This window comes from Periophthalmus magnuspinnatus, chromosome 11 (assembly GCF_009829125.3).
Source record: "Periophthalmus magnuspinnatus isolate fPerMag1 chromosome 11, fPerMag1.2.pri, whole genome shotgun sequence".
Lineage (NCBI taxonomy): Eukaryota > Metazoa > Chordata > Actinopteri > Gobiiformes > Gobiidae > Periophthalmus > Periophthalmus magnuspinnatus.
Window position 1 is genome coordinate 20,993,441 of NC_047136.2, and position 13,878 is coordinate 21,007,318.

The following is a 13,878-nucleotide window of genomic DNA, read 5'->3' on the forward strand; positions in this document are numbered from 1 at the left end:
TGATTTGGTAAATTTGGGAGATTACTGGATTGGCAAACATTGATTATTCTGTATACCAGCCTTTACAGTAAAGTTTTGACCCATTGAAACACCTGTAGACTTTGTGAACTCTGGGGTCATCTACATCTCTCCTCTAAGATCATCCCATCACATTACTTCATCCATCCCTCATGTGGACTGTAGTTATGGCCGCTTGTATACAGTGCCCTGCGCGCGCATACATGTAAACTTACCAACCCAAGTCATGTGGCGCACACGCACGCACTGCGCACATGTGACGCCTCCTCTCTCTCCCTCTCTGCTGTATCTCTCATTTTGGAGTTATGCTTATTGTAGGATCTCTGTGTGGTGACTATTATGGGATGGCAGATCAAGGTGGGAGGGGCTCGTGGTGGTGCGCGTATCCATGGCAACCTTTGAGGGAGGGGGGGGCGCGCGCTGGAGGAATGGGGAAGAGAGTGTAGTGCGTGCACGAGGAAGGGGAGGGAGGGGGTGAGAGCTGATTATTATGGTCTGTACGGTGCAAGGTAAGTATGCAGAGTGGGGGAGGGGTGGCCGAGCGAGCGGAGGGGGGTATTATGGGATGTCTGCCCCCTGATCTCTTTGTGTGTGTGTGCGCGCGCACTGAGCGAGGGAAGAGAGACAGAGGAGACACGGCTAGTCGTGCACACACGCTACCACGCATAAAACACGGAAATATACGGATAATATTAACAAAAGCGGCAGCCGATAAGTATTGATTGATTGACAAAGTGAGGCTGGAGGAGTTACTGTCCCTGGAACCAAGTTGTAAGTACCTCAGTTTTGGGCTTTTGTTGTTGGAGTGCGCCGTGGTGGCCTGCTTGGATGCCGGGTTCTTGGCTCGCTTTCTCTTTACTGTCGATTAAACAATTCCCCATTTTTGTAGATTTTTTCACGCTTTTGGCCTCATTTTGTATGCTAAATTCGCTAACTCGTTTGCTAATGAAACGGGAACTAATCTGTGATGAGATGTCAGATTACAAACACCTCCACACTGCGCGTTTTTGAACTTGAAAACCTTATAAACTTAAAACAATTGCTCTTAAATCAACCGGGGCATAGTTCTAGTTTGATGTGACACGCTGTACTATTAGTTTTGAGACGAATTAACTGTTAAATATTCACTACTCTCATCCCGTCTTTTTGTTCTTGCTTCTTTTCCATAAACAGACTCAACAACTCTGGATTACACAAAGATTATCAACTTTATTTTGGTTAGCTGAAGTCTTCGGCTAACTAAAAAGTTGGGTGCTATGTCTGGAAGTGAGGATGATCGCGAGGACTACGGAGCCGCAGAGGATCGCTTAATGCACGGTAAGACGAGCCTCGTTTGTTAGCCTGAAGTTGCTAATGTGAGACTGGTTAAAAATGCTAGCCCGGGCAGATGTTTTGACGTTCATATCAATCATGTTTGGAGAGCGTGAGCAATGTGCCGGCTATGGACGCACTAAATCCAAGGCATTTCGACCGGGGGTGTGTCTTCTGAACCCTCCTACGTCTCACACTGCGCGCGCTCAGTTGAATACAAGTGTAAGGTTATGTTGAAATGAGCATCCTTAAGTTATTTAAAACTGTTTATTGATTGGTATATTTAGATTTTATGTTGCATATGATTTCGCATGAACAAATTTGATGCTCCCAATTGCCACTACCTGTGTGCAAGTAGTTTGTTCTATCATAATTAAACATTCTCTATTCTTAAATTAATTGATAATGCTGACAAATTTCGTTCAGATTTGGGATGGATATCCTTAACTGATTTATGTATTTTTTTTATTTGTTATGGAAATAATTACGATTTTTATTATTTATTTATTTATTTTTTGACTGATTATGTTTATGGTCAGGACTCTGTTAGGGTTGAATATCGAAGTTAAAGTTGAGGAATAGGGATAGATTTTGATAATTTACAGTACAAATAGTGCTAGTAACATTGCATGTCACATTTCCCTTGTTTACTGTCCTGAAAACAACAAATTGCTTAACTAAACACACTTTTATACCTTATTTTTACTCTGAGATCCAAATTTATCGTTTTAAATGTTTTTCCTCTAACAATAATAATCATCATAATCATAATATCATAATCATAATAATAATCTTAACACAAATTGCCAAAGAGTAGAGCGTGAGAGGTGACGCGAAGCCCCGCCTCGAATCAAATGCCTGGGATCTGGAATGCTACGTGCTAGGCTAACTGCCGGTATGCTAAATGCTAATGTTGGCGGCTACGTCAAACTCGCAGATTTCGTGGTTGCGCTGGACACGTTCTGGGCTATGTATGCTGGAATTAAATGGAATGAAAAGAAAAATACCCGAGTAGGTGTTATAGTAAGGAAGAATAAGGCAATTTACTCTGAAACCGGCTTTTTCCCGGGGCCTAGCGTTAGCAGCTACCGGTATATTTTACGTTGCCGATGACAAGATGGAGTCAGCCAGTTAGCTTTACGGACCGGAGGATGACGTTCACAATCTTATTATTTTTTCTATACAGTTTATTTTTTCCCGCTTTCCTATTGTGTATAGACCTTACAAACATCATCTACATTGTGGGTTCCGTTATATCACATTGTAGAGTTTGATAGAGTTGTGGTAGCTTGATGAAAAGTCCCGTAGCTTCGCGAGCCTGCGACCACGCGCTCGTGTTGTGAAGAAAGCCTAATACACAAAAGAGTGCACATTTTGTCAGACCACGGGAGAACTAGTTTTGTATTGTATAAAATGCGACAGTTCAAAGAGTGTTGTTTGAGAAAAAGCGTTTTTCCAAATCTCGCGTTGTTTATTGTTTGCATAATGAGCTCCTCGTGCACGCGCATCAAACAAGGCCAGACCGCAGAGAGAACAGATAGTCCTAAGAGTCTTCTCCAAGTGTTACAATGGGTTATCAATGCCTTGGGGAAAACAAATTGACAAAACAGTAGCCCTAGATGTGGCTTTAAGTCGCTTGTTTATTACTTGACGAAGTTTGTGACCCAAGAGTGATGCTAATGGACTTTATGTTCTTTAAATGAACTGTCGTGGAAATTAGGCTTTGGGCTGTCATACAGTATTGGGAAGTCACTGAATAAATGTACCGAAAATAGGAATTCTGAATGAGCAACTGTGTTCCGGTACAATTACTTTTTCATTTGGTGGTATTCAGAATGCAGTTACTTTTGTAAATCAAAGGAATACTTGGCGGTACTCTGCTGTTTTGACTTTAACTGCACAATTGATGAGGGAAAAAAAGAAAACACAGATCTTGCTGTGTGATTGTTCCTCTCTAATTAGACATAAATTACTGTATAACAAACAGTGGAACAATAATAAAGCAGTTTGTAATTACATGTCATGTTTTTTACACTGTAAGATTCAGAATACAGCACTGTGATGGGACCATGCAACCAAACACGCTACCAAATATATTTTAATTTGCAAGTGTACTTACAGAATACTAAATACCCAAAGTGTTCTTCTCATCAGTGTTCATAGATTTGTCCATAACTAAACATTGCCTATAATAGCATAAAATGTGTTTATAGTAATTCATATGTTGTTGTTCTAAAAGCATTTTGTTTCTTATATTTACATGTATTTGGAGGAAAGTTTCACATGGATTTTGTTCAGACCATGATGGCACTAATAATTTTCTTTCATACAATTTGTGACGTTCAAATGTCACTTAATGTTTGTATTTAATATTTACGCTTTTTGAACAGTGTAGTTGTTTTGTTATTTATGGAGTAACAAAGTAAGACTTTGTTATGCCGGTGTTTCGTGTGTTCTTTGTGGACTATGAGGAGGCCTCCATAGTCTATTCTGTCAAAAAGAAACACTACATATCATTACATCAGTTTTTGCTGTAATCTTAGTGTAGTTTAATTTCAGTGGAACTGTTTTGGAGCAGTGCTTGCCTGGCCCACTAGTAATGCCCCTGCTTCAACCATCCCCACTGTAGTTTGTCAATGTAAACCCTTATTTGCATTGGTTAAATAAAACAAAAGCATCCGACCCACAATTTTATATATACACAAACTCGGCAGTCTTCAACATGACCTAAAATCTATCCTAGGCTTCAAAGTTCGCGCTATTTTTGCACTGTTCTTTGAGTAAGTGCGTTGCATTATGGGTTATTATTGTATTTAATCAGTGGTAACTTTTATTTGTGCAGACGATGAAGAGGAGGATATTTCAGAAAATGAAACACCCAAAGTAAAAAAGAAGAAAAAGGCCAAGAAGAGCCGTGAGAGCAAAGGCGGCAAGAGGCGGTCGAGGCGAGAGGTGAGTGGGATCATGCTGTGATGCTAGCATAATGCTAAGATACAAATGTGTAGTGTTGAATGGGGCAATGAATGTTAGTGCACAGAGCACAGAGGTCTGCAACCATTAACAGCAAAAGAACCGCATTGGCACATTTCAGACCAAATGAAAGAGCCAGAAAGAAAGAGCAATGTTTTGTTTGGGTTTTTTTTAAGTGTTTTTAGGGGTTCTCGGGGTTTTGAGCAAATTACATTTAATTTCCTGTATTCTGGTGCATTTTATGTGTAAAATTTACTCTACAAAATTATCATTATTCTTTCTGATTTTATGCATGGAATTTGCTCAGACAAAAAAAAAAAAAAAATATATATATATATATATATATATATATATATATTAAATAAATAAATAAATTTAAACAAATCAATAGAATAAATACTCTTTGGCATGCTATAAACACTGTCAAATACAAACTTAATAAAGTATAGCCAAAAAATCCTAAAGTTTTTTTTCCTCAATCGAAGTGCAAAGAGCCTCCAGTGCAGTGGCTCTTTAGAGAGTAGTTGCAGACTCCTGTGCTAGCGTAATGTTAAGATAGGAATGTATAGTGTTGAGTGGGGCTGTAAACTGTATTCAGGAAAATGGAAGTTAATGGGAGAAAAGAAAATGCTAAACTAGTTCAAGTTCAATTGGTGTGGTCTGAAATTGGCTCTTACAAATGTATAAAACATGTCCAGGTTACTCTGGTCATCAGGGCACAGCATGTTTCAACAAACGGTCCAGTTTAATACTTGGCTGAGCCTCACACTTTTATTTTCTTATCTGGCTTTTCCAAACCACAAAAGTATCACAAAAATATAATCACGCATTAAAGTATATTACAACTTTCAACTGTCACCACTTCCCTGCTCACAAACTTTCGCAAACAGTATTACATTTTTATAATTTTACAGCTCAAAATAAAAGCTGATGTGACCTCAGAAATATTATACATCTGCACATTATTGTTGACATGAAAACCAGGGCAGTGTTTTTGCTTTTGCCAAGTTCCACATTACATCAGTTATGTGTTTTTATTGCTAAAAATACCCTGGGAACACATTCTTTTTGTGACTGGGGTTGTCTCTCCACAGTTCTGACCAGTAACTTTGCCTGGTTGCATCACCTTCTTATGTCCATGGCGATCGAAAAGTTAGTTAATTTAAAGGCGCTCTACCTGATCTTAAAAACGTGAAAAACAGAACTAGTTAATTTTAAACAGTTTGCAGTGGTCCGTTATTTCTCACTTACCTTATGCATTCAGAGCAGTCTAATTATTCACCACAATGAGTTTGTAAGCACTTTTCACAACTTTCAGAGTCCAAAGTGGTAATTTTAACAACTAGAATGCTAACTTGCCCTTTCTAATTATTGGACAATTCTTTAAAATTAGATGCAGACGGTGCATAGAAAACTTACATTGTATAAGCAACTGTTGAGGTCAAAATATGTGTACTGAGGCAATACATTTAGCTTAAAAGATTATAAATAACTCTGTCTCTTGTCCTTCAGGAGTTGGCCGTGAGTTCCCCAGAGCCCATGGACACGGTGGGGACAGAGGAGGCGGAGGACGGAGGCGCAGTTCAGCGATCGGACAGTGAGGGCAGCGATTACACTCCAGGACGCAAGAAAAAGAAACGCGGCAGCACGGGGAAAGAGAAGAAGAGAAGCAGCTCCAGTAACGACCGCAGCTCGAAGCGCAAAGACCCCGAACCGGAAGATGAGGAAGATGACGATGATTCGGTGAGAAAAATGGCCGACATAGCAGTTTGTAAAATCTCAGGATGTGAAAGTGAACCAGAGGTATTGAGTAACAGTAACAGTGATATCCATGGGGTTCAGAGTAATGAAGGAGATAGGACCATTACCATGGTGATTATCAATTTAAAACAAAATATATGCAACATTTGAGGACTTTTGCCCATTCAAATAGAGATAATGACAGGAAGCTTGAAGAATATATATACATGAATAGCTCTGCTTTATGTGATATAACACTATGATAATGGAGCTGTGGGTAAGAAATGTAGGGTAGAATTTGCCTTTTAAACTAACAATGTGCACAGCTGTTGACCTGGTTAATATCTTTGTGTCAGTTTTTGTTTCATGTCGATAAGCCCAATAATTACAAAGTTCAATGTCTTCTCTGTTGCTCTTTTGCTTGCTGCTGTGGCTGATAACTGATATTTACATATTGCGAGATTTAGCTTTTAAAATCTACAACTAGGCCCACATATGTATCTTAAGCTCAAACACTCTTCTATTTCCATTTTGAGTCATTGGTCTGTTCAAAAAGGGCACACAGAGAATGGAGCAATGCCAGAAATATTGGTTTCGAATATCAGTAATAATCTACAGGCCGATACAATATAGAAGAATTGGTATCGATATAGGATGCCTCCTGGACGCCTCCCTAGGGATGCTCTGGGCATGTCCCACTGGGAGGAGGCCCCAGGGAAGTCCCAGGACACGCTGGAGGGACTATGTCTCTCGGCTGGCCTGGGAACGCCTTGGGGTCCCACCAGAGGAGCTGGAGGACGTGTCTGGGGTGGGGGAAGTCTGGGAGTCCCTGCTTAGACTGCTGACGCGGCGACCTGGCCCCGGATAAGCGGAAGAAAATGGATGGATGGTATCGATATCGACCGATACATGAATCGATGCATCGCCAACCATAACCAAGTGTGAACAATGTCATATTTTATTCTTAATACTTAGTCTTTTCAATGGACAAGTTTATGGACTGAACACCAATTTGGATAAATGTGTAAAAACATCACCACATGTGTAACAATATCGACCTCACCAAAAAGTTTCATTATGTCATTGTGACATTTTGCAATTGTATGCCAAGCTCCAGAGCTGTTTGTGGCATTAACAGAGAAAACTACATGAACCACAATCCTTTGCTCTTGAAGTCCTGGCGTTACTTTTTGAAGATGTTAAAGTAGCTCCTTTTTTAGTTATTATTATTACTCCATAGGTACAGACCATTTTTATTTATTTTGTTCCCCACAACAAATATTAAAATTTAAAGGCATACTTCAATATTTGGAAATGTATCTATGTTGTTTTAAACAAGAATCTCCAGTGTCCCATACAAATTGATGGTTTTGGCAGTGTTCAAATCCTGTATACTCCGGGTTTAATCCTCTTCTTAACCACATAAAATCTTGCATTTTCATGACTGAGAAACCATTTTCCCTACAATTTTCATTTGAGATTTGGCTGCAATGCTCATTAATCAATAATACAGAAGACACCATTTCGCATTGCGTCCTCGCCTATTCTATTTTTAGCTCAAAATGGCCGTATTTCAAGCTTTTTTTTAAAACCTGCAAATTGTAACATTTCCAAAAAGCAGCAGAAAAGCCAAACAAAGCACTCCCTGCACCTTAAGTGCAGTCTTCTTACAGATATTACAGTTAACCATCAGTGCAGAGTGTGATATGCAGTTTCCATGACAACGCTGCACCACTTTTGCTGCTTTTGACCCCTTTTTTTACGATTACGTTTTGATTCATTCGTCTTGGATTAAAACGACAGCTAAGAATCTTGCAGTTGGTAGATGTTATAATGATTGGTAATGAATTGGGATTAAAATTATGGGATTAATTGGCTAAACATTGCATTATGTTTTGATTATTTGGTCTTGGATTTCAACATTTAAGGATCTTTACAATTGGTGAATAATGGCTGATAATGAAATGTGATTAGAACAAGGGTGTTTGCAATTGGCTGAAAATGCTATTTGAATCATTAAGCTTTTAGAACAGCTTTAACTACCTCTAAAAATAATAAAATATCTTCTCTCCATGCGGCCTTATTCTGTATAAAACCTACAATCTGGTTATGAAATGCATGGGGTGTTGCAGTGAGTTTAATAGTTAAATTTTCAGTATTTTTGCAAATGTTCAAGGGCTCAAATTACTCTATTTTCAGATTCCAATCTTGTGTCCTCATTGCAAACATACCTAGAGTTGTTTTGTTTCATTCACACATGTTTAACACACAAAGCCTGCATATTTAGGCTGAGTTCCTCTCTCAAACGGAAAACACTTTGTTCCACCTTGTGATGTCACTGTGTGTTAATGCAAGAAGTGCTTCACTGTGTTTTTAAACTCCAGACACCTTCACTAGAATCATTTGAATGATTTCAACTCCTGGATTTGCCGATCTCTACTGAACTAAATGTGAAGGGCTCTGTTAACTTAAACTACCACTTCATGACATTTCAAGGTGGAACAGAACATTTTGAGCTCTGGAGATGTAGACAGACTAATAATAAAGGGTGACTCAAACATGTGTTAATTAAGCAAAACACAACTCCAGGTCTGTTTTTGATGAGATAACAGCATTATAACATGACTAAAAACTCACAAGAGTCAGTTTTTGAATTTTAAGTCATCATGATGCATAGAAGTAAAAAAAAAAAAGGCATCTCTTACAACAGTATATGTGTGTTACTGTTGGGTCATATGACTGAAGTTTCTGATGACATAATTTTCTTGTGAGTATCAAATTTAAACTGAGCTGTTGACTCAAACTGCTAAACTGCGCTTACTGTAACATATCTAAAAAATGTACTTGAGTGGACAAAAAAATTAATCTTGTTGATGACTCTCAATTTTCCTTTTTATTTTGACTCAGTAGAGCAGTCAGACACAGTGACCCACACGTTGGCGGTGTGTTTCCAGCTCCTACAGATGGATAGTGTTGTTGTGTCCTTGGGCAAGACACTTAACCCACCTTGCCCCCAGTGTCTGTATATACGTGTGTGTGTGTGTGTGTGTGTGTGTGTGTGTGTGTGACAGCGCTTTAAGTGCCTTAAAGGTAGCAAAGTGCTATATAAAAAGTGTGTGTGTGACCATTAAAACAAATTAAAATATTTATTTTCTGAACATAAACGGTACAGACTTGTCATAACTTCCATTTTAAAAAACAAACGTATCCTGATATCTTAATCCAAAGTCTGAACTCTGCCCTAAACCACATGTTTCTACTGACAGAGGACTGACTGTGGACATCTCCATTAAAGACCAAAGTTGATCACTGGCAATTAGAAATGACTGAATCTTTATTGAAATTTGATTAGTAGCACATCCTTACATTACTTTGCTTCCCCCCGCAGTCTTTAAAATGGCCTTTTCCAGGTCAATGATGTAAATTTGGGTTAACATGTTTATTCTTGTGCTGTATTAAAGATAAGTACATAAGCGTCTCTGTGTGAGGCGTCCCATTATCCACTTCAAAATTCACCATTATAATGAACCAAGACCTGCTCTCAAATGCAGCTTGATTGCTCCATTTCACTAAAGGCTAAATGCGTCACGTCTACAGTTATAGTCGCTCTACAAAAACAGCCAAAAGAGAGGGGTTTTGGTCAAATGTGTTTATATTTATACCCTCCAAAATGCCCGACATTGCTTTTGTCAGCTCAGAAAATGTTATTGTTTAGCCCATGTATTTTTGGGAAAACTGAAATTTGAATTACTTTGTGTACAAATTGTGTACAAAGTGCTTTACAGAATAAGAAAAACATTAAAATCGCAATACAACAAATCAAAACATACAGAATCATAGTAAAATTAACTTCAAAGGAGAAAAGTGCAGAATAAAAACCTTTCAGTAACATGCATAGCTAATTTAAATTTTTTGTACTGTGACAACACCAATTAAAGCAAAAGTTCAGTATGCATTAATTAACCTGCCAAACTAAACCAAGATCTGAAGTTTTAGTCTCATAATTCCAAAGCCCATCTAGATTTGGGTTTGGGAATTATGAAACACTCTGGAAAAAGTCCTCAACGTTGCATATAACAAGATGCTGAAACCCATGAATAACTTGTAGACCAATTCTGGGTTTTAGTGTTGTTCCTATTATATATTATCTACTGTAGTCTTATGTGAGTTATGTGTCTTGTATTTTAGGAGCCTAAGACTTCCTCACAGCTGCTGGATGACTGGGGCATGGAGGACATTGACCACGTGTTTTCTGAGGAGGATTACCGCACACTCACAAACTACAAGGCCTTCAGTCAGTTTGTCAGGTAAATAATGCTATAAACCTGTGTGTAACACGTTCTGTGGTTTTGGTTCTGTTGATACTGTGAAATGTTTAAGGTGGAATGTTCAGCAGTTACCATGGTAACACAATCCACACATTAGTACACACTGACTAAACACATTTTGAATTTTTTCTTGAATTTTCACTCAATCTAAAAACTTTTTAAAGAGCACATTTTCAGGAGCCTGTGATCAATCTGAGCATTCATGGCCCTGTTTAGGAGTTTGATTTTCGAGGTGCAAGTGACTAACTGAAACTGTCTAATGCTAGCTAGTTTGTGAATTTGTGACTGTAATGTTATTTGAGAGGGACTTGTTTAACAGCACAAATCAGCTCACCTGTTGTAGTTCAGATAGGTCAGTTATTTATGGTCAGATTGTGTTAAAACAAAGCTCAGATTAAAGTCTAACTCCAGATAAAGCAGTGCCTACAGTTAGCATCCATCTGGGAATGGGCATCAAATGGAAATCAGCTGCAGAGTATCAATATAGAGTTTATGATGGTATCTCACAGAATTTTCAGTTGGCCTTATTTATAACCAATAGGGATTTTAGAATGCTAAATATTAAACTTGGCATTCATACAAAAGTGATCTGAAGGAACAAAAACATGATGATTTGTTGAATAGTGTTAAAGGTCCTATATTTCACAAAACTGACTATTATGATCTTTAAGCCATGTTATAATGTGAGAATGAAAGAAAACACAACTCCAGTTATGTTTTTGAGGACGTAACAACATGTTTGAGTAACCCTTTATCATTGGTCTGTTACATCTCCAAAGCTGAAAATGTTCTGTTCCACCTTGTGATGTCATGAAGCCGTAGTTTTCAAGTTAACAGCTACGTTTTAACTTTAGTTTAGCAGAGATGGGCAATTCCAGAGAAGGTGTATGGAATTTTAAAACACACTGGAGCACTTCCTGTATTACCACATGACATCATGAGGTGCAATGGAGTATTTTCTGTTTGAGAGAAGAACTCAGCCTAAATCTGCAGGGTTTTTGTTAAACATGTGTGAATGAAACAAAACACAACTCCAAGTATGTTTGTGATGTGGAAATAACATATCAGATCAGAAAATAGTGTAATATGGGCTCTTTTAATAAATACATTCCCAATCAGTTCTTCATGATTAGAGTTTGCCCAACCTGTTTAGCATTTAAAAACACAGTAACATGTCAATTTCAACTGCAAGGGAAGGATGACATCTAGGCAAGACTCTCAAAGAATGAAAAAATAATACAAAACTCTCTCTCTCCTCAGACCTCTTATTGCCGCAAAGAACCCAAAGATCGCCGTGTCGAAGATGATGATGGTTTTAGGGGCGAAGTGGCGCGAGTTCAGCACGAATAACCCTCTGAGGGGAGCGGCCGCGGTTAATGCTGCTCTGGCAACAGCTAACATCCCTTCCACTGTGGACAACATGGTGTCCGAGTCTGACCCTGCAACAGCGCCCCCTGCAGCCCCAGAGCAACCCGCCCCTCCACCTATACGCAAGGCCAAGACCAAGGAGGGCAAAGGTCAGTGTATTAAAGGATTAAAGGATGTTGGCATTGCATACTTCTGCGGTAGGCTAGCTTAGTTGGTACATTTGTTTTTCTATACCTCTGTACCTCTTCTAAAATGAGTCCTCATCAAAAACCCAATCCTCCTTCAGATAACTTCAGATTTATTTATTTTTTTTATTTTTTTAAGTTTCTAATAGCTTTGTCAAAAGTATAAAATCTGATACTAATTGATACTAAAACTAGTATCGAAACTAGATACTCATTTGAGCACGTTTCATTACTAAAAAAGTTACAGAACTAGATAAAATTTGATGTTTAACTTTGGTATAATAAACAAATGCTATTATATTGTGTTAAAAATTACAATATTGTCTAAAACCGGTATTGAGTCCTTTCTTAAAGGTCCTATATTGTGCAAAATTGACTCTTGTGAGCTTTAAGCCATAAAGCCATGTCACAATGTTGTTACTTCATCAAAAACATACCTGGAGTTGTGTTTTGTCTCATTCACACATGTTTTGAGATGTAGATAGACATACACACAAAGTAGTTTTCAAGTTAACAGCTCCTTTTACCTTTACTTCAGTAGATTGGCAATTCCAGATCTGAAATCATCCAAATGATTCTAGTGAAGGTGTGTGGAGTTTAAAAACACAGTGGAGCACTTCCTGTCTCACCACTCAATGACATCACAAGGTGGAACAAAGTGTTTTCTGTGAATAAAACATGTGTGAGTGAAACAAAACACAACTCCAGGTATGTTTGTGATGAGGAAACAACATGGATAAAAAAAAAGCGTAATATTGACGAAATAGTCACGATACTAGAATTTCAGCCCCTACTTCCTAATATTAATTTCAACACAGCAGATGGTTTAAAGCAGATCATCGATCACTTTAGCTCAGAAAACGGCCGAATTATTCAAGTTTTTGAAGATGGTATATTTAACCACCACTTCTACTGGTTTAAAATGTTTGTACAATCACAACTTGACAATGAGATGCCATCAGCTGCCCTAAGATGTTGAGGACACAAACCTGCTTCTTTTAGCTGTAGAATCTGGCAACCCAAAGGAGCTGCTAATTTCTTGATTTTATTAATGAATGTTTTTAAGAGACAAAACACAAAATGTAAACAAACACTCCCTTATTTCATACACTCCCTTTATAATATTTTTATTCTAACACAGTTTGAAGTTTTGTATAACGCTTTTATTGTCTGTTTCAGGACCAAATGCTCGTAAGAAATCCAAATCTGCTGCTAAACCTCAGGAGAAGAAAAGCAATGCCAAAACCAAGAAAGTGGCTCCGCTCAAAATCAAACTGGGAGGATTCAACAAGAGGAAACGCTCATCGGTACAGAAACAGATTCATGCACTTAAGATATTGTCTGTTACCATGGCCTTTCTCACAAATTATTTTTACCTTTCTGGCATTGATAATTGGATTATAGAATCACATTTTTGCAATTCATCTGAAATTTGCTTAAAAAGTTCCTGTAAATGTCTTGGTCCAGGTCCAAATATTGCAGAAAGTAAATGGACTATACTTTAAAAGTGCAGAAACATCAGCTGCTAGTTTCATTTTATTTTTAATTGGGTGTTTCGCAGCGTGTTTTTTATAGTCCACATACTTGATATTTTAATTTTGTTTTAATCTGGCCTCTTTCGGTCATGAAAGTTTTTTTATTTTTTATTTCTAGGGATGCATCGATCCAGTCTTTTTAGTTCTAATACCAATGTCAGCTTTGGCTTTTGGTCTGTCGATATCAGATAAAAACCAAACCAAATGGAGGGACTGAAAAAGGCATTTATTTATATTTAAACACAACTGTATAAATCCGGTAGTACATTAACTGTTAAGTTGGAGCCATATATGGGCCATTTTGGAGCCAAGTTGCATATTAGGAATTCCAACTGGGTATCATAGCAACCAAAGAGCCAATCTGGAGCAAGGCTGTGAATCAAACCTGTTGCTAACGCTAGCATGAGCGATCTCTGGGAAAGA

At 38.1% G+C, this 13,878-nt stretch overlaps 1 protein-coding gene across 5 annotated transcripts in view; it reads left to right on the forward strand.

The window, feature by feature from the left end:
- Nucleotides 1-443: 443 nt before the first annotated feature.
- Nucleotides 444-13,878, forward strand: part of chd4a (chromodomain helicase DNA binding protein 4a) — a 39,969-nt gene continuing 26,534 nt past the window's right edge. For 2 of the 5 annotated variants that reach the window (XM_033975855.2, XM_055225356.1), the window contains exons 1-7: nt 581-789; nt 1,192-1,335; nt 4,172-4,281; nt 5,812-6,042; nt 10,228-10,346; nt 11,628-11,884; nt 13,100-13,227. In XM_033975855.2, the coding sequence (XP_033831746.1) occupies nt 1,275-1,335; nt 4,172-4,281; nt 5,812-6,042; nt 10,228-10,346; nt 11,628-11,884; nt 13,100-13,227 (906 nt within the window). In that variant the 5' untranslated portion in view covers nt 581-789; nt 1,192-1,274. Of the gene's footprint in view, nt 528-578; nt 790-1,191; nt 1,336-4,171; nt 4,282-5,811; nt 6,043-10,227; nt 10,347-11,627; nt 11,885-13,099; nt 13,228-13,878 lie in introns of those variants that run through there. The other 3 variants (XM_055225354.1, XM_055225355.1, XM_055225353.1) reach the window with 3 other exon arrangements.